The 24,478-nt window shown below is 41.0% G+C and overlaps 1 protein-coding gene across 2 annotated transcripts in view; it reads left to right on the forward strand.

Annotated features, from left to right (window-relative positions):
- LOC126235662 (probable multidrug resistance-associated protein lethal(2)03659) overlaps nt 1–24,478 on the forward strand; it is a 338,456-nt gene that overhangs the window by 254,850 nt on the left and 59,128 nt on the right. For both annotated transcript variants that reach the window (XM_049944383.1, XM_049944382.1), the window contains exons 18-19: nt 6,627–6,750; nt 15,954–16,124. In XM_049944383.1, coding sequence (XP_049800340.1) covers nt 6,627–6,750; nt 15,954–16,124 — 295 coding nt within the window. The remainder of the gene's footprint in view (nt 1–6,626; nt 6,751–15,953; nt 16,125–24,478) is intronic.

Raw genomic sequence — 24,478 nt, forward strand, 5'->3', positions numbered from 1 at the left:
CTGCCTCCCTACGTCGGCCTTCTGTCTTTGCTTCCTTTCGATATCCAAAGCTCGCACTCACGCCCTACGATGTGAGTACCTCTGGTCTCTGTTAAAATTGTTTCTGTTTATTTGAACCTCAGCCACCTTCTTTATAATGGAATCCCAACATGTTGATGCATCAGCCAAGACTCTGACGTTTCCAAACTGTATTTTGTGTCCATTTTTCAGGCAGTACTCCGCTGTGGTTGACTTGTCAAGCTGCCTTTGTTTAATATGTCGCCTATGCTTGGTATAATGCTCTGCAACTGTGCAAATTGTCTGACCTATATAGATGCTTTTGCATTTGTAAGGGATAAGGGACACTGTACACATTGGGTACACAAAGAGCTATAACAGGGTGCAGCATATCTTGTATCTTGGGATGAGACAGAACACTGTTCTCACTCCGTGTCTCTGCTGCATGCATCCTAACATGCTGCTCATTCCCCCACAGTCTGACAGGAAAGCAGCTGGTTTGGCCTCTTCTGCCATTCCACAAGGCATCCATCTTCAGTGGCACTCGAAAGCATTGGCAACATTTCTCTTTCAATAACCGTTCCCTCTGAACGCTTCTCTCAAGTGCTGCAATTCAGATTGTAGTTGACCGTCATCAGGAATAACTTTTGCTCTATGTATTAACATGTTCAGGACAACCATCAGCATTCAAGTACTGATCAGTTTGCATTGGTTTCCTGTACACTGAGTCACTAAGCAGGCCTCCTGCCTTACACTCAACTAAAACATCCAAGAACAGTAGCTTGCCATGCACCTCCATCTTGATGGTAAATTTAATGTCGGGATAGACAGTGTTAATGTGATGACGAACTGTTGCCATTCATTTTCACTGTGAGGCCATATCAGCAAGGAGTCATCAACATACGTTAGGCACATGTTCAGAGAGAATGGTTATAGGAAGAGAGACAGTGCAAAGGTTTTCAGGTGGCAGCGTAGGAGCACACTTTGTGAAAGCTGGCTGCTTTCCACCCATACTGTGAGGCAACAAGCTGCAGGTTAGGATGTGTGCTGCAGAGGCACGTACTGAGATCACTGCTGTGGCCTACTCTCAGGATACAAGATATGCTGCACCCTATTAAAGATGATGTAGCTCTTTGTTTGCCCAGTATGTATGGTGCCCTGGAGAATGTGACAGCATTTATATAGGTCACACAGTTCGCACACTAGTAGAATGTTGTACCGAGCAAAAGCAACATATTAAACAAAGGGAGCTTGACAAGTCAGCCATAGCTGAGCATTGCCTGGAAAAAGGACAACCAAAACCGTCTGAAAACATGAGCGTCTTGGCTAATGCATCAACATATTAGGATTCAGTTATAAAGGAGGTGGCTGAGATTAGAATAAAAAGCAACAATGTTATAATGGCTCTGAGCAACAAAGTTAACACAGCCAGTTGTATACACACATTAGGGCGTGGGCTCGAGCTTTGGACATTGAAAGGAAGCAAAGACAGATGCTCGATGCTTGTAGGAGACGGGAGAGGTTTCAAATGTGGCGTTAGCTTCTCGTGCATCCTGATAACACTTGGTCCCACGCCATGCTGGAGCTACTATGAGCTGCCCGACTCACCTTCTGCACACATGTTATTTCAGCCCTGTCTGACTGGCACCAGAGGCTGCGATCGTGCCCATATAAGCAGAAAACCATGCCAGCCCTAGCAGTCAGTGGTTTTTATCCCTGATAACAGTGGCAGAGATAGCCATCAAGAGCTCAAGAATTTTATTGGAACTGACGTGGCTTGAAAATCAAGAAGATTTTATTCAGACATGCTGCCTCGAAGACTCTGAGGGCACAATGAATTATTGACACCTAAATACACTCCTGGAAATGGAAAAAAGAACACATTGACACCGGTGTGTCAGACCCACCATACTTGCTCCGGACACTGCGAGAGGGCTGTACAAGCAATGATCACACGCACGGCACAGCGGACACACCAGGAATCTCGGTGTTGGCCGTCGAATGGCGCTAGCTGCGCAGCATTTGTGCACCGCCGCCATCAGTGTCAGCCAGTTTGCCGTGGCATACGGAGCTCCATCGCAGTCTTTAACACTGGTAGCATGCCGCGACAGCGTGGACGTGAACCGTATGTGCAGTTGACGGACTTTGAGCGAGGGCGTATGATGGGCATGCGGGAGGCCAGGTGGACGTACCGCCGAATTGCTCAACACGTGGGGCGTGAGGTCTCCACAGTACATCGATGTTGTCGCCAGTGGTCGGCGGAAGGTGCACGTGCCCGTCGACCTGGGACCGGACCGCAGCGACGCACGGATGCACGCCAAGACCGTAGGATCCTACGCAGTGCCGTAGGGGACCGCACCGCCACTTCCCAGCAAATTACGGACACTGTTGCTCCTGGGGTATCGGCGAGGACCATTCGCAACCGTCTCCATGAAGCTGGGCTACGGTCTCGCACACCGTTAGGCCGTCTTCCGCTCACGCCCCAACATCGTGCAGCCCGCCTCCAGTGGTGTCGCGACAGGCGTGAATGGAGGGACGAATGGAGACGTGTCGTCTTCAGCGATGAGAGTCGCTTCTGCCTTGGTGCCAATGATGGTCGTATGCGTGTTTGGCGCCGTGCAGGTGAGCGCCACAATCAGGACTGCATACGACCAAGGCACACAGGGCCAACACCCGGCATCATGGTGTGGGGAGCGATCTCCTACACTGGCCGTACACCACTGGTGATCGTCGAGGGGACACTGAATAGTGCACGGTACATCCAAACCGTCATCGAACCCATCGTTCTACCATTCCTAGACCGGCAAGGGAACTTGCTGTTCCAGCAGGACAATGCACGTCCGCATGTATCCCGTGCCACCCAACGTGCTCTAGAAGGTGTAAGTCAACTACCCTGGCCAGCAAGATCTCCGGATCTGTCCCCCATTGAGCATGTTTGGGACTGGATGAAGCGTCGTCTCACGCGGTCTGCATGTCCAGCATGAACGCTGGTCCAACTGAGGCGCCAGGTGGAAATGGCATGGCAAGCCGTTCCACAGGACTACATCCAGCATCTCTACGATCGTCTCCATGGGAGAATAGCAGCCTGCATTGCTGCAAAAGGTGGATATACACTGTACTAGTGCCGACATTGTGCATGCTCTGTTGCCTGTGTCTATGTGCCTGTGGTTCTGTCAGTGTGATCATGTGATGTATCGGACCCCAGGAATGTGTCAATAAAGTTTCCCCTTCCTGGGACAATGAATTCACGGTGTTCTTATTTCAATTTCCAGGAGTGTATATTGGTAATGATGACACGTTCCTTAGTTCTGTGAAGGTTAGATGCACTAATAGCTTCCAGATTTATTCTCATAACCAAAATTTATTTGTAATATTCTTACTTGTATGCTTAAAACTAACACTGAAAACAAATTTTGAATGAGACACGTAAGTTACTTGTGTACTAATCACACAAGGGTCTTCAGCCAAGATTATTAGTTTTTTTGCTCTTGGCTTACCAATAGAGGACATACAATACTAATGACATGATTATAATAGTAAAGCTAGTTCTCATTAGTGGTCATTTAGGAAGCAACCATAGACATGTATGGAACTTGCAGTACTAAACTTATTTTTAAAATGAAACTTCTTTTAAAAATGGAAATCTTCAGATGGTGGTCTGTTTATTTATTTATTTATTTATTTATTGTTCCGTGGGACCAAATTAAGGAGACGTCTCCATGGTCATGGAACGAGTCAATACATGAAATTATAACACAATATTAGAAACAGATAAAATGAAATATAAAAAAACATATTCAGGTGACAAGTCTTAAGTTTAAATAAAGAAAATCAACAATGTAACACTGGAATTTGCTTAATTTTTTAGCTCTTCCAGGAGCTCCTCGACAGAATAGAAGGAGTGAGCCATTAGGAAACTCTTCAGTTTAGACTTAAAAGAGTTTGGGCTACTGCTAAGATTTTTGAGTTCTTGTGGTAGCTTATTGAAAATGGATGCAGCAGAATACTGCACTCCTTTCTGCACAAGAGTCAAGGAAGTGCATTCCACATGCAGATTTGATTTCTGCCTAGTATTAACTGAGTGAAAACTTCTAACTCTTGGGAATAGGCTAATATTGCTAACAACAAACGACATTAAAGAAAATATATACTGTGAGGGCAATGTCAGAATTCCCAGACTATTGAATAGGGGTCGACAAGAGGTTCTCGAACTTACACCACATATAGCTCGAACAGCCCGTTTTTGAGCCAAAAATACCCTCTTTGAATCAGAAGAATTACCCCAAAAAATAATACCATACAACATAAGCGTATGAAAATATGCGAAGTAGACTACTTTTCGTGTTGAAGTGTCACTTATTTCAGATACTGTTCTAATGGTAAATAAAGCAGCATTTAGTTTCTGAACAAGATCCTGGACATAGGCTTTCCACAACAGCTTACTACCTATCCGAATGCCTAGGAACTTGAACTGTTCTATCTCGCTTATAATATGCTCATTCTGTCTGATCAAAATATCGGTTCTTGTTGAATTGTGAGTTAGAAACTGTAAAAACTGAGTCTTACTGTGATTTAGCATCAAATTATTTTCCACAAGCCACGAACTTATTTGATGAACTATATTATTTGTTACTGTTTCAATATTACACACAAGATCCTTCACTATCAAGCTGGTGTCATCAGCAAACAGAAATATTTTTGAATCACCTGTAATACTAGAAGGCATATCATTTACATAAATAAGAAACAGCAGTGGCCCCAGCACCGACCCTTGGGGAACGCCCGACTTAACAGTGCCCCATTGGGACTGAACATCACTACCACTCTCAATATTGCGGAAAATTACCTTCTGCTTTCTGTTCTTAAAGTAAGAGGCGAACCAATTGTATGCTACTCCCCTTACTCCATAATGGTCCAACTTCTGCAGTAATATTTTGTGGTCAACACAGTCAAAAGCCTTCGTTAAATCAAAGGAAACACCTAGCGTTCGCAACCTTTTATTTAATCCATCCAAAACCTCACAGAGAAAAGAGAATATAGCATTTTCAGTTGTTAAACCATTTCTAAAACCAAACGGAACATTTGACAGCAAATTATGTGAATTTAAATGCTCCAGTAACCTTGTATATACAACCTTCTCGATAACTTCAGCAAACACCGATGGCTTAGAAATAGGTCTATAATTGTCAACATTATCCCTGTCTCCCTTTTTATAAAGTGGCTTCACTACCGAGTACTTTAATCGGTCAGGAAACCGACCACTCCTAAAGGAAAAGTTACATATATGGCTGAGAACTGGGGTAACATACATGGAACAATACTTCAGTATTCTGCTAGATATCCCGTCATATCCATGAGAGTTCTTGGTCTTTAGTGATTTAATTATTAACTCAATCTCCCTCTTGTCAGTATCATGGAGGAGCATTTCAGGTAACAGTCTCGGAACACTTTTTTCTAGGAGTGCTATATGATTCCCTGTTGGGACTAGGTTTCTATTTAGTTCACCTGCTATATTCAGAAAGTGATTATTAAATAGTGTACATATATGCGACTTATCAGTAACACGGACATTCCCACTACGCACTGATTCTATATCCTCGACCTGTCTCTGCAGACCAGCCACTTCCTTTACGACTGACCATATGGTTTTAATTTTATCCTGAGACTTAGCTATTCTATCTGCATACCACATACTTTTTGCCTTCCTAATAACATTTTTAATCACCTTACAATACTGTTTGTAATGGGCTGCTGCATTTAGATTTTGACTGTTTCTAACGTTTTGATATAATTGCCACTTTGTTCTACAAGATATTCTTATCCCTCTAGTCAGCCACTCAGGCTGCCTGTTTGTGCTAGTACCCTGTTTTGAACGTTCTAATGGAAAGCAACTTTCAAAGAGCACGAGAAAAGTCTTGAGAAAAGCATTATATTTATCGTTTACTGTATCAGCGCTATAAATATCTTGCCACTCTTGTTCCTTGATAAGGTTTACAAAGGTCTCTACAGCAACTGGATCAGCTTTCCTAAACAGCTGATGACTATATTTAACACGTGTTGCAGCACAAAAACCTTTTAGAGTTAAAATTTGTGCATCATGATCTGAAAGGCCATTCACCTTTTTGCTAACAGAATGCCCTTTATTTGAGGGAGCTGTTTTTTCTCTCCTCCCCACTTCTTTCCCTCTGTATATTCTTACTTCTTCTCCACAGATGAAGTAAGTTTAGAATATCTATAATAACTTAACAATATGCGCCTGAATCATCAAATAGCACATATGTTTATTCAATTTCTTTATTGTTTGGATTACAGTAGCTCAATTTAAGTAGTACAGAAATCAATCAACTTGCTCAATGCATTCTTTTGATTTCTTGAAGGTCATTCATAACCTGAATAATGGTTATCAAAACAGTGTATTTGGAAGTGATTGGTTTAATATGTTTTCATTGATGAAGTAATCATAAATAAATACCTGTTGCACTTCAGAGGATGCATACATATAATGCACTTTATCTTTCTTCACATGTTTATGTACAAATTTTATATAACTGATTAATTACAAAATTTCTGTCAAAATATTAAATATTGAAACTAAAAAAAAAAGTTTTAATGTTCTCCTGTTTTTTCAGGATCGACATTCATCGGCTTGGCACACGAGTATTGCATGTAACACAGCATTTGGTATATGCCTTGATCTCATTAGCACATCATTTGCATCCTTTGTCATTGTGGTGTTTCTGACTATTGAGACAGGTAGGTTCTGCAGTTTGTTGCATTTCATTGTCTCATTATTTCATCAAAATAAGAAACTTTTGTCCATTCATTTATTGCACAAATCCTAAGCACAATTTCACATATTTATATTTTATGTTTACTTGTAATCATCAAATGTCTTTAATATAAATAGCTTTAAAATAGTCTATGCTATGTTGTTCATCAGAGTAAATTACTAAAATAATTTTTGATTAGATGCTTTCTAATACTCATAATAATTAATTAATTTGAATGGCAGAAGCATTGTGTGTGTGTGTGTGTGTGTGTGTGTGTGTGTGTGTGTATTTGCACTACAGCTCAATAAAGGACTGATTTCAAAAGCTAGCAATTCTTCTTCCTCTTTTGAGTATGTCTGTGTCAAAGACACAATGCTTCTGCTATTCAGTGAGTGGTCTCCTTTATGCCAGATGATTTACATTCTACCAGAAGTTTCCTAATATACTCATTACAACTAAATATTTTATATTAATAAATTCAAACAATTACTTTTCCTTTGAAGGCATTACCTACAAACAAATCAGAGGTACATGTATGGGCATCTGCATGGGACAATCCTATGCCAACCTATTCACAGGTCATATAGAGGAATCCTTCCTAAACACACAGAATCCCAAAGCCCTTACCTGATTCAGATCCATTGATGACATCTTCGTAATCAGGATTGAGGGTGAGGACACCCATTCCATATTCCTAAAGAACCTCGACACCTTTTTCCCATTCGCCTCACCTGGTTCAACTCGACCCAACAAGCCACCTTCCTTGATATTGACCTCCACCTCAGAGATGGCTACATCAGTATCTCTGTCCATATCAAACCTACCAACCATCATTAACACCTCCACTTCAACAGCTGTCACCCATTCCACACAAAGAAGTCCCTTTCCCTGAGTTATCTTTCGAGTCACCCACCACCTCCAAAGCCTCACCATCCGGCCACAGAGGAGCGTTCACCTCGTGACTCAGTACCACCCAGGACTGGAGCAACTGAGTTACGTACTCCACCAGGGTTTCCACTGCCACCCGTTGTGCCCTGAAATGAGAAATGTCCTCTACTCACTCTCCTCTCAACACCTCCCACAGTGCTATACTGCCACCCACTGAACCTATACAATATTCTCATCCATCCCTATACAACCCCTGTTCCCAACCCCTTGCCCCATGGCGCATATTCCAGCAATAGCTGCAAGAGCTGTCCCATAATATATCGTCCCACCACCACCTGCTCCTGCCCAGCGAAAAACATCACCTATCCCATCAAAGGCAGGGCCACTTGTGAAACCAGTTATACAGTCTACAAGCTATGCTGCAACCACTGTGCTGCATTCTATGCGGACATGACTACCGACAACCTGTCTGTCCACATGACTGGCAACCAACAAACTGGGGCCAAGAAGCAGCTGGACCACCCTGTTGCTGAGCGCACCACCCAACATGACCTCCTTCATTTCAGTGACTGCTTCACAGCCTGTGCTACCTGCATCCTTCCCACTAACACCAGCTTTTCTTAACTGCACAGGTGGCAACTCTCCCTGTAATATATCCTATGTTCCTGTAACCCTCCTGGCTTCAACTTTCATTAGTCATTGTCATTGCTCATCTAGCCCCTTCCATGTTCCCATTCAGACACAACACAGCCCTCTATGCCATCAATGCACGGTCAGTTTTTTTACTTCTCTCCTTTTCTGCTCCCCCCCCCCCCCCCACCTCCCCATCCTCCCATCTAACCTCCCAGCTCCACCTAGCTGCACTACCCTCTCTCTACCTCGTCCCCACCCCAGCCTCCCCCTTACACTCGTCACCTTGTTGCCTCGCCCACCACTCGTTACTGCTCACAGTCCGGCTTGGGCTGCCAAAGACTATGGCCACATATGTGTGAGTTGCGTTTTCATGAGTGTGTGTATGTTGCCTATTTTTGATGAAGGCCTTGTTGCGTGAAAGCTCACCTTCTGAGAGTCTTTTTGTTGTGCCCGTCTGCAATTCAGCATCTTCTCTGTATAGTGAGTAGCAACTATCCTTTTCATATTGTTATATTAATAAAGATATTTAAGTTAATATGTAAAGGTTGTTTTTAAATTACCGCTACCAGTCACAAACTTTGTCAACTATTGTATTACTTATTTATTTAGCGACATGTTTCGAGGGTTAAACCTCATCTTCAGGCTAAATGGCATTATGAAAACAACTTTACAATAAGGTCATACTAATAGTCTTTTCGTAAATGCTGTGGTCATCCTGTGGAAGAAGAGAAAACTTAGTAAGAGGTGATCTCACTTTGGAAGCTGGACTGATGTTTGCATGAAAATGTTTAGTAACAGTCACTCACTCTGTTCTTCTGGTGTGGTAGTCTCATTGTGATGCGTTGCCGTGTTTCCATTTCTGTGGCTCTCTCGGTCACTGTTCACCAATATAGCTGTAACTTGGAAACACGATCATAAACAGTTCTGTAGTGCAGTGGACAAGATTGCGGGGATGAGCTGGAGATAGGGTAGTGCAGCTTGGTGGAGTTGGGAGGTTAGATAGAGAATGGGGAGGGGGGAGGGAGCAGAAAAGGAGAGAACTTTAGTGTATGGTAGCTTGTGAAGTATGTATGTATGTATGAATGTGGTTTGAAAAGTTCTCAGGATCCGCATGAGATTCGTAAAGTAAGGTATGAAAGCAAAGGACATTCATGCCAATTTCCAGAGTACACTGGGGGACTCTGCTCCTTCAAATTCAGCTGTATCCAAGTGGACAAATGAATTTAAATTTGGTTGGGAGAGCTTAGATAATGATCCGTACAGTGGTCGGCCAAGATGTGTCACTACTCCAGAAATCATTGCGAAAGTGCACAAAATGGTCATGGAGGATTGCCGACTGAAAGTGCGTGAAATTTCTCATGCTTGCCAGATGTCATCTGAAAAGGTGTATCACATTTTAACTGAAGAATTAGAAATGAAAAAAATATGTGCAAGATGGGTGCCGCGACTCGTGACACTGCATCAAAAATGTATAAGAAGGGCCCTATCGAAACAATGTTTGGCCCATTTTAGGAGAAATGAACAGATGAAACTTGGGTGCACCACTATACCTCACAGACAAAACAACAGTCAAAGCAGTGAAAAAATGCTGATTCTACGCCACCAAAGAAAGCAAAGACAATTCCTTCGGCGGGAAAAGTCGTGGCATCAGTGTTCCGCGATACAAAGGGGATGTTGTTTGTAGATTATCTCTCCACTGGGCAAACTATTACTGGAGAATATTACACTAACCTCCTGGACAAATTGCAATAAAAGATATGTGAAAGAAGGCCTTCCCAAAACGAAATTTTTCTTGATGGACGAAGATTCACTTCAGACAAATAACTCGTAGCCAGAGTTGGCAGCTATTTTGCGGGCCTGGAGGAAACTCATTTTTGAGATGGGATCAAGGCACTGGAACATTGCTGGACCAAGTGCATTAATCTACAAGGAGACTACATTGAAAAATAAAAAACGTTTCAGTGACGTAAGTACTTTTTTTTTATTTCATTCCGAGAACTTTCCAAACCACCCTCGGAGAGTAGATGTAGATCTTATAGTGTGCCATCTTCTCGTCAATGGTGATCATTCCCTCCCTCACTTTCCCACCCACTGACCGAGCGAGGTTGCGCAGTGGTTAGACACTGGACTTGCATTCAGGAGGACAACGGTTCAATCCTGCGTCCGACCATCCTGATTTAGGTTTTCCGTGATTTCCCTAAATCACTCCGGGCAAATGCCGGGATGGTTCCTTTGAAAGGGCACGGCCGACTTCCTTCCGCATCCTTCCCTAATCCGATGAGACCGATGACCTCGCTGTCTGGTCTCCTTCCGAAAACAACCCAGCCCCAACCCACACACTGACAACTTTGTGGGAACTCTGAAGTTTCCTTTCTCAGATGTCTTCCCACTGATTGCAAAATCACAACTGTGCAATGAACAGTGATACAGCACATAAAAACTGATCCTGACCTAATCATTCTTTCCATTGACCACCAATGTAATCATGAATTCAACAACTCTGTGGCTCTGAGTCTCTGTCAGCCCTCTGACACCTCCTGCAGTGAACTTCATACATATGATTCAGTGCCAGAAGCCCAGTGTGACTTCCAGACATTCCTCCAAACAGTGAATCCACCGAAAATCAGATTTCTTCTCACACCTAAAACTTCCCCATGTATCTCCTTTCACTTACTCTCAAACCTACACAAATTCAACTCCATGGGTATGTGGGTTTTTTTGCTATAGCAACGGACCAAGCACAGAAACTCCAACTTATTACAATAAGACACTTTAATTAAGGTTCGTATAATTACAGAAAACACAAGAAAAACAATGCAGAAATGCACGACACGCATATCAATCAGTCAAGTCAGATGGAACTCCAAAGAAGCTCCAGTCTCCAAAGACCATTTATTCTGGACTTCACTGGTGAAGTTACTGGCGGTCGACTGCCGCCACAGGTACTCCTAATGAACACTCCCTTATAGACTGTTGTAACAGTCTTAAAAGAACACACTACTTGCTTTCATTGTGGATATTATATTCTTGTACACACTTCCCATCCCTGTGATCTTGCTGTTAAGCAACACTCTCATTTCCAGTACACTTTTTTTTTCACAAAATCTACAATCTCCTTTTAACACATGTGGCCAGCCACATTCCTACTCAGTTCAGATTCAGATTCTGTACTAGTCATTCGGCATTATTACATGCAATAAACTTTGTTAGTTCACTTAACCTATTATTTTTGTAAAATAGATTTTTACATATTTAAGCTGATACTGGGCATTTCTAAAAATTCTTCTAATGAGTAGAATGGGTTAATTAACAAGAAGTTGTTTAACTTTTCCTTAAATACTTTGTTTGGCATGCTTGAAGCATGTTTAGACAGTTTGTTGTTAGTTCTTGCTAAGTGTTTTGTGGCAAGAGCAGGGAAGTACAGATTCTTGTATGTAGTCATTCCTTTGATTCGTTACTCCTGGTTGGTAGTTCAGCAAGTATATAGTTAACACTATCAAGAATATATAGACTAATAACTGTTAATATTCTATATTTAATGAACAGCGGTTTACAATGTGTCCTATTACCTACCTTTCCCATTACTCTGATTGCTTTCTTCTGGATCACAAGAATTTCACTTATATTTTCCTGTTTCTTCAGAGTGTTAACCCATACCTTAAAACACATTGGAAAAAGACAAACTTCACAGTCCTTACATATTCAAATGTCACACAGCACATCAGTCTCTTGATCAGATACATAACTCTTGAGAGCCTAACCACTATGTGTTCAACATGAGAGTTCCACTTTAGTTTTTTGTCAAGTACACCTAAAATTTTGCATTTTGTTTTTCTATTTTTGCAGTCTTTCATAGACTGAAGCGCATATTGTGGGTCTTTTTCTCATTTATTTTCTTTGAATGTTGAATCGACAAATATAGCTTCAGAACTAACATGGATTCAGCCACAGAATTCAATATGTCAACTAGTTTATGAACAACAGAGAGTCATCCTCTCTATCTCCTCTACAGATTAACCAACTTGTTTGGTACAGGTTCACTGATGTCTGCTTAATTGTATAGATCCCTGGCACAGACACCAATTGGCTTTCCCTCTAACACTTCAGTACCTACTCTCAGATACCTTTTCTTCTGATTAATAAGCTACCTTTCTGTCTGTTGATCTCACATCTTAGCAAAATCTTTTCTTGTCGTACCACATAACTACCTACCTACATGTTTTGACAGTTGGCACCCATTTTACATAAAATGGCTCCTCCTATGAGTCTAAGCACTTGTAGATGCTTCATTTGTAGTACAAGGGAACATTACCTACAAGAAGTTATCATAAAGTTTTCGTTGGAATTTCAAAAAAATATAATTACATAACTGTTTTGTTTGTGTATAGGTACATGTCTCCAGCTCTGGTACACAGTCCCCACATTACAGTACTTTTGTATGCCACTATAGGTGCCAAGCAATATGGTACAGCCCATTAATAAACTGGAGTGTTGTGCAGTAATTTGTTTGTGGCAGCAGTGAAAATGTTTGCAGCTGTGCCAGTCCAATACAGTGACTTCATCACTTGTCTGGTCTGGCCTGACACAGTTGAAGCATACTTGGGCTTTCCCTGTGTAGTAGGACTGCAGATGTCTACATGCAACAAATGAACAAACAAAAGTTTAATTAACTTTACTTTTTAAGGTGGTAATTAAAACTTATGAATATCCTTCACAAATTGGAAAACTCACACTCTAGACTTAATTAAATGCCTTACCTAATTTGCAGTACGCATGATAGCAGAATTAGGTGATTTAAAAATGAAGAAATTAGTTTATTCGGCCTACTTCCATTCACTAATGAGTTATGGAATCATCTTTTGAGGAAACTCCTCTCACAAAGAGAACATTTTCAAAAATCAGAAACGAGTCATTAGAATTATGTCTGGTGTCAGTCTTAGACCGTGTTGTGTATGTAACCTGGTGACAACCCTGTCAAGGCTCTCAGTGCATAGGTTACACGCCCCCCCCCCCTCCCTAATCCACAACACATTTCCAACTCCATTTATTACTTTATCCTCAGTTAACTCTATGCCACTAGTAAGCTGCCACTGATCAGTACTGTCACATTATCCAATTACTCATTCACATGCTTTGCAGGGCCTTCAACAGCAGTCCACCATGTACTGAATGAAACACATCACACCGAAAGTCAAGCATTCATTCCACAAACTTGTGTATATTGCCAATCTGTGCAATACTGTGGTCTGTTCCTTTGCCATGCCTGCTCCTAATGTCACATCCCATGGGCCTTCCCAGTATGCACAACTTGTGTGCGAGAGCTGTCGCATTCGCCACTTACCACCTCTCATTGCAATTCTGTTTCAGACATTTCCTGCCCCTCTCATGGGTAGGACCCTTTCTGAAAGCAAGCACGTCATCTACCAGCTGTGCTGCAACTATTGTGCAGTATTCTGTGTAGAAGCGATAGTTTACCACCTACCCATCTACATGAATAGCCACTGCCAAATTGTGGGTAACACAAGCTTGACTGCTTCTTTGCTGAACAGTTTTGTCTCCACAGTACTATTCAACAGCTTCCTTAATAATAATGACATTTGAATCCAGTCCTCTAGCACTTTCCTTTCCCCCAGTTACGAAAGTGGAATTTTTCGTACCACTAACACATCCCCAGGTCCTGCAATCTCCCAGGCATAAACCTCCACTAATCCCATCCTGGCCATCTCTTGCTCAGTTTTGTCATCGTTAATTATACAGTTTTGCCACTGCACCTAAAAGCTATGTGACTACTGATACAGCTTCTCAATGGTCCCCATTTGCTCACTATCCCACTCATTTGCCCTTCCCTCCCTAGCCATAAGATATGATTGTTGATAATGTAGAATGTACCAGTTATAATTACATCTAAAGGCTAATTGAAAAGCAGCAGAAATGGAAGACTGTATCAAACCAATCTTATCTTTGTTCGTTGTTTTTAATTTTTTATTTGGTGTGCGTATTCCGTGGATCCACACATGCGAGTGATTCGCCTGGATGTGGAACGTATCAATACAGTTGCACAAATACAATTAATGCTACAGATTAGTAATATAATACAATGATATAGGTATTAACAAGTATCACTTTTTCTCATTTACAAGCTGTCATTTAACTAGTAGAGCAATTATAACATAGGAGCACACTGGATGGTCAAGCAGGTATTTTTTTAATGTACCTTTGAACAGCATTTCATTTGGTCTTGTACATTTAATATAATTAGGCAATGCATCAAAAGTCCTTACAGCAGCATACTTTACTCCCTTCTGTACAAGTGATAAATTTTTTAGCTTGACATACAGATCATCTTTACCTCTAGTATTGTAGTTATGGTATGAACAGTTTGTTTCATACTGAGCATAGTCTTTATTAACTTCATTCATCAGAGAGTATATGTACTGACATGTTGTGGTCAGTATACCTAACTGTGTGAAAAGTTTTCTGCATGAGGGTCGTGGAGGAACCCCACACATGATTCTGACTGCTCTCTTCTGAGCAGTTAAGATTGATAATTTTTTTTTTTTTTTTTTTTTTTTTTTTTTTTTTTTTTTTTTTTTTTTTTGAGGCTTGTGAATTACCCCAGAAGATTATTGCATAACTCATTAATGAGTGAAAGTATCCAAAGTAAGCTGATTTTAAAATGTTGTTGTCCCCAAAATGAGTAATGATTCTTAGAGCAAAAGTTGCTGATGACAGCCTTTTTAGAGTAAGGGACACATGCTGTTCCCAGTTGAGCCTACTGTCAATGTGAACCCCAGGAATTTAGTGGAGTGCACCTGTTCTAGTTCCTGGTTGTCATGAGCAATTACTATATTTTCTAGAGTTTTATTTTTTGTGTGGAAGTGTATAAAATTAGTTTTTTTAATATTAACTGAAAGAGAATTAATTGAAAACCAAGCTGTAACTTCTGTGAGTATATCATTAACATCAGTCTCCAAATCAGCAATAGACTTACCATCTACTGCAATGCTTGTATCATCAGCAAACATTGTGAATTCAGAATTTTTACTAATGGACAGGGGTAAATCATTAACATATATTAAAAACAGCAAGGCTCCCAGGAGAGATCCCTGGGGAACTCCATGCTGAATTTTGCCCCATTCAGAATCCACTAGACTAGAAGATCCTTTGTTGCAGCCATTTAGAACCAACTTTTGTTTCCTATCTTTGATGACCAAAGAAACAATAAAAATGTAATACAATCTGCAAATAAGCCACCAACTCCATATTTCCTGAGTGATAAAATCTATTTTATGGTGATCAAAAGTATATCGATTTTTCCTGTGAAATAATATCACATAAGTCAAGTCTAGGATGTAAGTTTTCATATGAAGTTGTGATAACCCAAAAGTGTAAAAATATTTTTTCCTGTTTTTCAGTATTTATAGAAGTTAAACTGAAGACAAAAGGTGACTTGCAATACATCTGCACTATGCTAGAAGGCCACACATGGTCTTATTTACTTAAAGATTTGTTTGTAGTTCACCTCCAGAAATGTTTTATAGTCTATATAGTTTAAGTTCTGGTATGCTTTGCTGTTAACTTTCTCTGAAACTTTGAAAAATGATGCCTCATGGGGAACAATGTTTATAAATGAACCCAGTATTGAGCAAAGGGATCTTGTTACAGGTATTCCAGCTGGTTTTGTTGGTCTCGCCATCTCCCAGTCATTAATGATCACTGGTCTGCTTCAGTATGGAATTAGGCAGACAACAGAAGTTGTTAATCAGATGACAGCAGTAGAAAGAATTCTTCAGTACAACAACATTGAGATGGAGGGTCCATTTGAATCAGAGCCAGGTAATAAAATTAACCAGTGATCAGCTCTGTAATTGCCTTTCCTATAGCATGATGTTGTTTGTATGTGTTCTTATTTATTTTTTGGGTTCTGATTTTCGACTTTCTTAAGTATCTTACATTATTATTGAGAAAATATTAGCCAACTTTAACAAAGGATGTTCAATATTTGTTTGACTTATCCTGTAGATTCTGATGTGGGGAGACAGTAGACTATTCCATGTAAGAATGCAGTCTGACACACTCGTAACAGCAAGCAGTCAAAAGTTCAGTGTATATACATCTTGAAAAACAGTAGCGACAGTGTTGTATGCACCATGCAGCTCATCACCATCATCATCATCATCAGCCAATTCAATCATTAGATGATGTGGCCTCTTCGAGTCATGTATTCAGGTAGGCTTTCAGAAGTCTCCTCCAAGTGGGACGGTCTTGGGCAGTTCCCTGCCAGGTGTTACCAGCGACCTCCTCGATGTCTTTGTCCCACCTGTCTGGTGGTCTTCCTCTAGGCCTCCTGTGCTCTCTCAGACTCCACTCCAGTACTAGCTTCGTCCATCTGTTGTCTTTCCTTCTTGCAATGTGGCCAGCCCACTGTCATTTCCAGGAACCTACTGTCTCTAAGATGTCAATAACCTTCGTCACAGACCGGATGTCATTTGCCCTTTTCCTGCCCTTTCTTGTATAGCCCAGCATTGATCTCTCCATGGCTCTCTGTGCTGTCCTAAGTTTCCCTTTTGTGAATGGGTCCAGTGTCCATGTCTCGCAGCCATACGTCGTCACAGGAAGAATGCATTGATCAAATACTGCTTTCTTCAGATTTACTGGCATTTTTTATCTGAATACTTTTGAGTTCTTCCCAAATGCTTGGCAGCCAACTTGATGCGTCGATAGATTTCTGGCCTTATGTCTCCCTTCATATTTATAATCTGGCGAAGGTAGACATATTCACTTATCTCTTCTAGTAGACTGTCCTTGACTTTCACATCTCCAGCTGGGACCCATTTGTTGGATATTACTTTTGTTTTGGAAAGGTTCATGTTCAAGCCAACCAGCTGACATTCCGATGCAAGATCTGTAACTAAGTTTTGGAGCTCTGCGAAGTCTTTGGCCAGTAAGGCAATATCGTCAGCAAATCTCAAGTTGGTAAGCCTTCTTCCATTAATTCTAATTCCCTTACCTTCCCAGCTCAGCTTTGACATAGCCATTTCCAATATAGCAGAGAACAGTTTTGGGGAGATGGGGTCACCTTGCTTGACACCCCTCACGATGCGGAATTCGAGTTGATTCGTCGATGTTAACATAAGCTGAAGAATTCTCGTAGATTTTCCTGAGCACTTCAATGTATGCTGCTCCCACTCCTTGCTCACTCAAAGCTTGGAGGACAACTACATGGCTAACAGAGTCAAATGCCTTTTCAAAGTCAACAAAGGCAATGCAGAGAGGCAGTTGGTATTCATTCGCTCTGCTTATCACTTCACTAACGGTCAGAATGTGGTCAGTAGTGCTAAAATTGCTTCGGAATCCAGCTTGTTCTATAGGTTGGGCTGAGTCTAGGGTGGAACTAATTCGGTTTAACAAGATCTTTGTGAAAATTTTGTACAAAATTGAGAGCAAGCTGATAGTACGGTAGTTTTTAATATTGTGAATACTTCCTTTCTTGTGTATCAAAATAATCTTAGCCTTGTTCCACGATAGTGGGATTGAAGCATACTGCAGACAGGAAGTAAATACTTCTGCCAAGTGATTTATTGTTACCTCTCCTGCCAGTTTGAGGATGTCAACACTGAGTTCATCATCACCCGGCACTGTTCCCTTCTTCATGCTATCTAGAGCACACTTGACTTCCGATGGGAGTATATCTGGAACACTAGGTATATCATTTAAATTATATAGACTCAAATTTTCCCCTGGATTGCTATACAAATTGCTATAAAAGTCTCTGGTGAACTTCAAAACCACCTCCTTTTCAGTGATTCGACTGTCATTTCCATCAAGTGTGATAATCTGCTTTTTACCGATTGTGAGTTTGCTTTAAACTTGTCTTGTTCTCCAAGCTTGCCCGTAAGGTGTCTTCAGTGAATTTCTGTATGTCAGTTTTCATTTCTCTTCGCACTGCCTTACATAGTTCGAAATACGCAACCATGTCACGATCGGTTTGGATTTTCATTTCCCTCCTCTGTTGTAAAAGGGTTTCAGTTTTGGCACTGAATTTCTTTGGTTGTTTATTTTTTTGGCATAGGCCACCGACTTCTTGTGCACTTGAAACAATCACTTCCGCCAAATCACAATCTTTAGTTACGTGGAACTTGCTTTGGAGGACTTCTTGGAATTTCGAGGAATGTTTTTCCAGGTTTTTGAGGTTGATTACCCTTCTCTTCCCTTTCATAAGTTTACTCCTTTCATTTCTTACATTGAGTTCGACCCTTGCTCTCACAAGACGGTGATCACTGCCAGTGTTGAACTGATTTAGCACTGATAAGTCTTTTACAATCTGCGGAATATTTGACAGAATAAAGTCTATCTCATTTTTGACACTGAAATTTGGGCTCCTCCAAGTCTATTTTCGGTCAGGGTGCTTCTTATAGAAGGTATTCATGATGGACATACTGGTGTACTCAGCGAACTGGACTAATCTCTCACCTCTATCGTTTCGGTCGTCAATCGCATAGTTGCCAACCACTATGTCGCCTTGTTTCTTGTTGCCAACTTTTGCATTGAAATCGCCAATGACCATCTGGAAGTGACAATCGATACCTTTTTTACAGGTGTTATCCAGACTTTCATAAAAGGATTCAATTTCTTCATCAGGGTGATTTGAGGTGGGAGCGTACACCTGAAAAATCTGTATTTTATACCTATTCGACACCTTCAGGACCATTCGAGCTGTCCTGCAGGAAGTTCCTTCTCAGACAGATACTCTATCGGCAATATTCTTGTTGATTAAGATCCCAACTCCATTGAGTTTTCCTTCTGGGTCGCCACAAAAGTAAAACAAGTTGCCAGACTGCAAACGGAGACAGTCTTCCCCTTTTCGGCGTACTTCGCTTAAACCAGCAATACTCCAGTTGATTTTTGTAAGCTCTTTCTCAATCTCTTCTAGTCTGTCGTTGCCTATTAGAGAGCGACAGTTATATGTACAGTCTTGAAGAGTCTGTATCTTCTTCTCAGCACCACTTGGTGTTTGGGACATCAAAGTTGCTCCCACCCAGAGATCCGACTGTGGGGCTATTACTCTGGAAAATTTAACATTAATGTCACACAACATAACTCAAAGGTGAGAAGCATAATCGCCACACTTGCTTCAGAACAGATTGGCGATATAATTTCCAGGCCGCCCCTGACATGGGGTACAGACGCCTTTGGTAGGCCGCTCCACTAGAATACAGACGCCACCACGCTGCTAGTTTTGGTCCACCCCGGGTATTTCATTTCCCCGGTGCCACCCATATCTGGGAGGCTTTCCCCTATCCGCCACCTGGGGAGGCGCCCGATGGGGGACTAGCAACCCCACACGGGACCATGCAGCTATAAGCTGAAAAACAAATTCCAGTAATTAACAGAATCAAGATATGACCTCTGGTTTGATACATCAAATACATCTTAGAAATGATGTTTACAAGACAACCAGAGATCCCATTAGCCTACAGCATAGGTGAAAGTCCATAAGTGATGGCACAGGACTTGTGTCTGTGAACTCAGATGAATGCAAGACTGAACATAACATAATGCTTGCATTATGTCTGTCAAAGTGATGTTTTTGGATTGATATTTTATGTGTGCTGTTTCATCACATGCCATTCACAAGGGTCCATTCCATGGTCTGTATATTGCATATAACATTCACTAAGCTTGAAAACTGATATCATCTGCATTCACGAATGCCATTTGTTCTGGCAGTAATAACAGTAATTTTTGAATATATGTTGTGATTAAAAATGTTATTGAAAATCAGGTGATGAAATCAAATGTAATTACATTGTTTGGCATTAAATACAAGACAGATACTGAAACACCATACATAAATTTTAAACAAAGTGAACCTCTGCCTTTAAAATCATATGGTCAATAAGTTATTGCTATATACAATAATCTGCTATCAGAAATGAAAAGCTTGAAGTCTCTGGCACTGTTTACTGGAGACTCAAAATCTTTCTTCCCAGACAATGACTCTGTACTGGCTTTACATGAATATGAGTTCAAATAATTTTGAAATTACAAAATTCAGGAACAAGTTTCATAGTACCTGTTTAAATAAATGTTTTCAATAGATATGTTTTTTGAGAATCTCAGCATTATCATACATTTAAGTAGAAAAGAAGTCATATTACTTATTTTTGTAGGTTTTTTTGTGTGTGGATGCATGTTTGTGTCTTGCTTAATCCCACAATTTCCATATATCAGACTTAATATCAAACAACTGAATATACAGAATGAAATAAAAATAATTTTAAGATGGTTAGATTCACTCAACACATAGAAGAGGCATTGGGCAACAGACATCTTCAGATACAGGAAAACACACAAATTAAAACATACACACAATTCACACACACATGGCCACTGTTATCTCTGAACCCCAAGGACCAGGTGTGTGTATGAAAGTGTATATGCAAAAGTGGGGTGGTCAGTAAAGTATAATAATTAACACGAAAGCACTTTTATTACCAACTTCCATATACAGACAGAACAGAAATGAACACCTGGATGGAGGTTACTGCTGTTTATAGAAACACTGAATACTGCAGAATATGCAAACATAAGAAACATAAGTAAATTTGAGAACCTTCCAGAAATAAATAACAAATAAATGCTGTTGGTCAGTTTTGAACTGGCAACCCACAGCATGCCAGGCGGTGACACTAATCGCTACACCACACTGCATACAGTATGGCTTGCAGGATTGCTCCCTCTCATGGAGAAACAATGGCCTGCTGTTCCACAAGTTGTCACTGGAGCCAACTACACCATTGCTTCCTGGTTGTGTTGTCACATCCTCTTCACTATGATGAGCATCCTGTGCAAACTTTGCTTTTGTCGAGTGGGTCTTCAGTTTACTTGAACTAGAAGCCCCCACATTAATCTGTGCCTCGGAACTGTAGCAGGGTTTCTTACGGAGGACATGGACGACATTTATGTAGGGTCATCATCCCTGGCTTAATATGTGACATATGACAAGCAATGAAAGATATGATCTGGCTCATAGTCCCACTTTCTGCATAGGTATAAAAATCCATACAAGGCTCCTGGTCTGTATGTCAGTGGCCGGTGCTTGGTGTTACAGCACTCTTGGTGTGAAGCTGGCAGTGCCCCACTGCAGTGTTACGTCTGTCATGATGGGTGGTATTGTACCTCAATCTCTGTGTTCAGTCTCAACATACAATGAAAGCATATCTGACAATGTCTTATTAGAGTGGCTGTTGGTGGTATGCAGTTGCCATCCTGTGGGTGACATTGCAATGTGAAATTACCTCTGATAATTGTCTCAACTACAAATCTTTTCTGTGATTAAAGATCATCACAGGGGTGCTTTGCACTTCAAAATGATATTTTCTACAAGGTATCTAGCCATTTTCAGAGCTTTGGCACTCAGCACAGCATAGTGGGTGAGGCAGTCACATCAGACTATTATCCTGTTTGTTGACTTCAAGAACCTCCTCAAGAGCCTTCTCAAATCCCATGTTGCAAGATGTTAGAGCATCACAGAAAAACTTCAAGATAACTGGTCGTACATGAGCTATGATGACAAGCAACCATTTCTGCCCCATCAGATCTCTGTTTCACCTATTCAATGTTCCATTTACTAATTGAAATTTTCCTTTTGTCAGTCCCTTCTTTTTAAAGTCTTCTGTGGTTTCCATCAATACTGGATCTTCCCTCTGTTTAGCAGCAATGTCATTTACTGCAGTGATGACTGAGATTTTGTCCATCCTGTTGTGGTTCACTAAAGGATTCCATGAAAGACAGTTGGCATACTTGTGTTTACAGTGATTTTTGTATATCACTGTGACAATGTACTCCTGAAGCATCGATATCCAACTTATGAGCTGTGTAGAGAATGGTAGTCTATCATTACATTCAATGTTTTGCCAAATAAATATGACTGGAACTTGTTGATGGGCTGAACAAATGTATAGTATGCTTTCCTGATTGTAGAGTAGTTAACCTCAGACTTGAAAACTACTCTGGCAGCATAAGCTATCACCTTTTCAGCACCCTCCAAAATTTGTACCAGAACTGCATGTATCCTATAATCACTACTGCCAGTGCAGTACACAGAGGTGAGAAAAGTCATGGCATGGCGATGTCCATATACACAGGTGATGGTAGTGTCATGTACACAAGGCATAAAAGAGTAGAGCATTAGTGGAGCTGTCATTTGTACTCAGCCCAATCATGTGAAAAAGTTTCCAACATGATTATGGCCACACAGTGGTAATTATCAGACTTTGAATGTGGGATGGTAGTTGGAGCTACATGCTGGAGACATTTGCTGGAGACATTACATTTTGTAAATTATTAGGGAATTCAATTTTCCAATATCCACATTGTCAAGAGTGTGCCAAGAATACCAAAACTGAGGCATTATCTCTCACCATGGATAGCGCCTTGGCCAACGGTCTTCACTTAACAACAGAGAGCAGTAGCATTTGCCTAAGATGTCAGTGCTAACAGACTAGCAACATTGTGTGAAATAACCACAGAAATCAATGTAGTATGTACAACAGATGAATCTGTTAGGACAGTGCAGTGAAATTTGGCATTAATGGGCCATGGCAGCAGACAACTTATGCAAGTACCTTTGCTAACAGCATCACATCACCTGCACTGCCTATCCTGAGCTTGTGACCGTATCGGTTGGACCTCTACATTTACACCTACATCTATACTCTGCAAACCACCATGAGGAGACAACTGAAAAACCTTGACCTGGTCAGATGAGTCCCAATTTCAGTTGGTAAGAACTGATGGTAGGATTTTACTGTGGCCCAGACCCCACGAAGCTTTGGACCCAGGTTGTCAACAAGGCACTGAGCAAGCTGGTGGTGATTGTATAATGGTGTGGTCTGTGTTTACATGGGTCCTGTGGTCAAACTGAACCAATCATCGACTGGAAATGGTTGATATTGGGAGACTGTTTGCGGCCATTCGCGAACCTCGTGTTCCCAAACAATGATGGAATTTTTATGGATGACAATGTGACATGTCACCGGGCCACAGTTGTTTGTGACTGGTTTAAAGAACGTTCTGGACAGTTTGTCTGAATTAATTGGGCACCCACATCATCCAATATGAATCCCATTGAAAATTTATGGAACATAATCGACAGGTCAGTTTCCACACAAAATCTTGCACCTGCAATAGTGTTGCAATTGTGGGTGGCTGTAGAGGCAGCAAGATTCAATATTTCTGCAGGGGACTTCCAATTACTTGGTGAGTCCATTCCTTGTCGAGTTGCTGCACAATGCTGGGTAAAAGGAGATCTGACACAATATTAGGAGGTATCCCATTACTTTTGTCACCTCAGTGTACTTCTTGCAAAGGACATGCCTTGGTACAGAAGTACTTCTTGAATTTCCAGTAGTATGAGCACATCCTGAGAATGCTACTCACGTCACAAACATGCTGAGGAGTTAGAAAATCTGTGACTGCTATTATTTTTTCTGAATCAGGGCAGACCCAATGGGAATTAACTAGGTATTCCAAGATTTTTATTTCTTAGGCTACAAAAAGGCACTTTTTCAGATTCAGTTGGAGCTCTGCAGACAGAATACATTTCAATATGCATGTCAGATGGCTCAGACATTTTTCAAATGCATCCGTTTAAGATGTTGAAGCAGGTTGTTCATCTAATGTTCAAAGTTGGCTGGAGTGTTATATAATCCAAGCATTATAACTTTGAACTCACAGAGGCCACATGGAGCTATGAAGGCAGTCTTTTCCTGGTGAGCATTGTCAACCTCAATTTCTTAGGCTACAAAAAGGCACTTTTTCAGATTCAGTTGGAGCTCTGCAGACAGAATACATTTCAATATGCATGTCAGATGGCTCAGACATTTTTCAAATGCATCCGTTTAAGATGTTGAAGCAGGTTGTTCATCTAATGTTCAAAGTTGGCTGGAGTGTTATATAATCCAAGCATTGTAACTTTGAACTCACAGAGGCCACATGGAGCTATGAAGGCAGTCTTTTCCTGGTGAGCATATTCGTAATTGATAAGTGCGTTGCTCCTTTCAAGCAGTCTAGGGTGCCATCAGTACATGACAGTGGCCAGACATCTTTTTCATGATTTTGTTGAGTCATCAGCAGTCAATGCAGAACCACTATGTCTCATCCTTTTGTTCATAAGGGACACAAGA

The sequence above is a fragment of the Schistocerca nitens genome, chromosome 2 (assembly GCF_023898315.1).
Source record: "Schistocerca nitens isolate TAMUIC-IGC-003100 chromosome 2, iqSchNite1.1, whole genome shotgun sequence".
Classification (NCBI taxonomy): Eukaryota; Metazoa; Arthropoda; class Insecta; order Orthoptera; family Acrididae; genus Schistocerca; species Schistocerca nitens.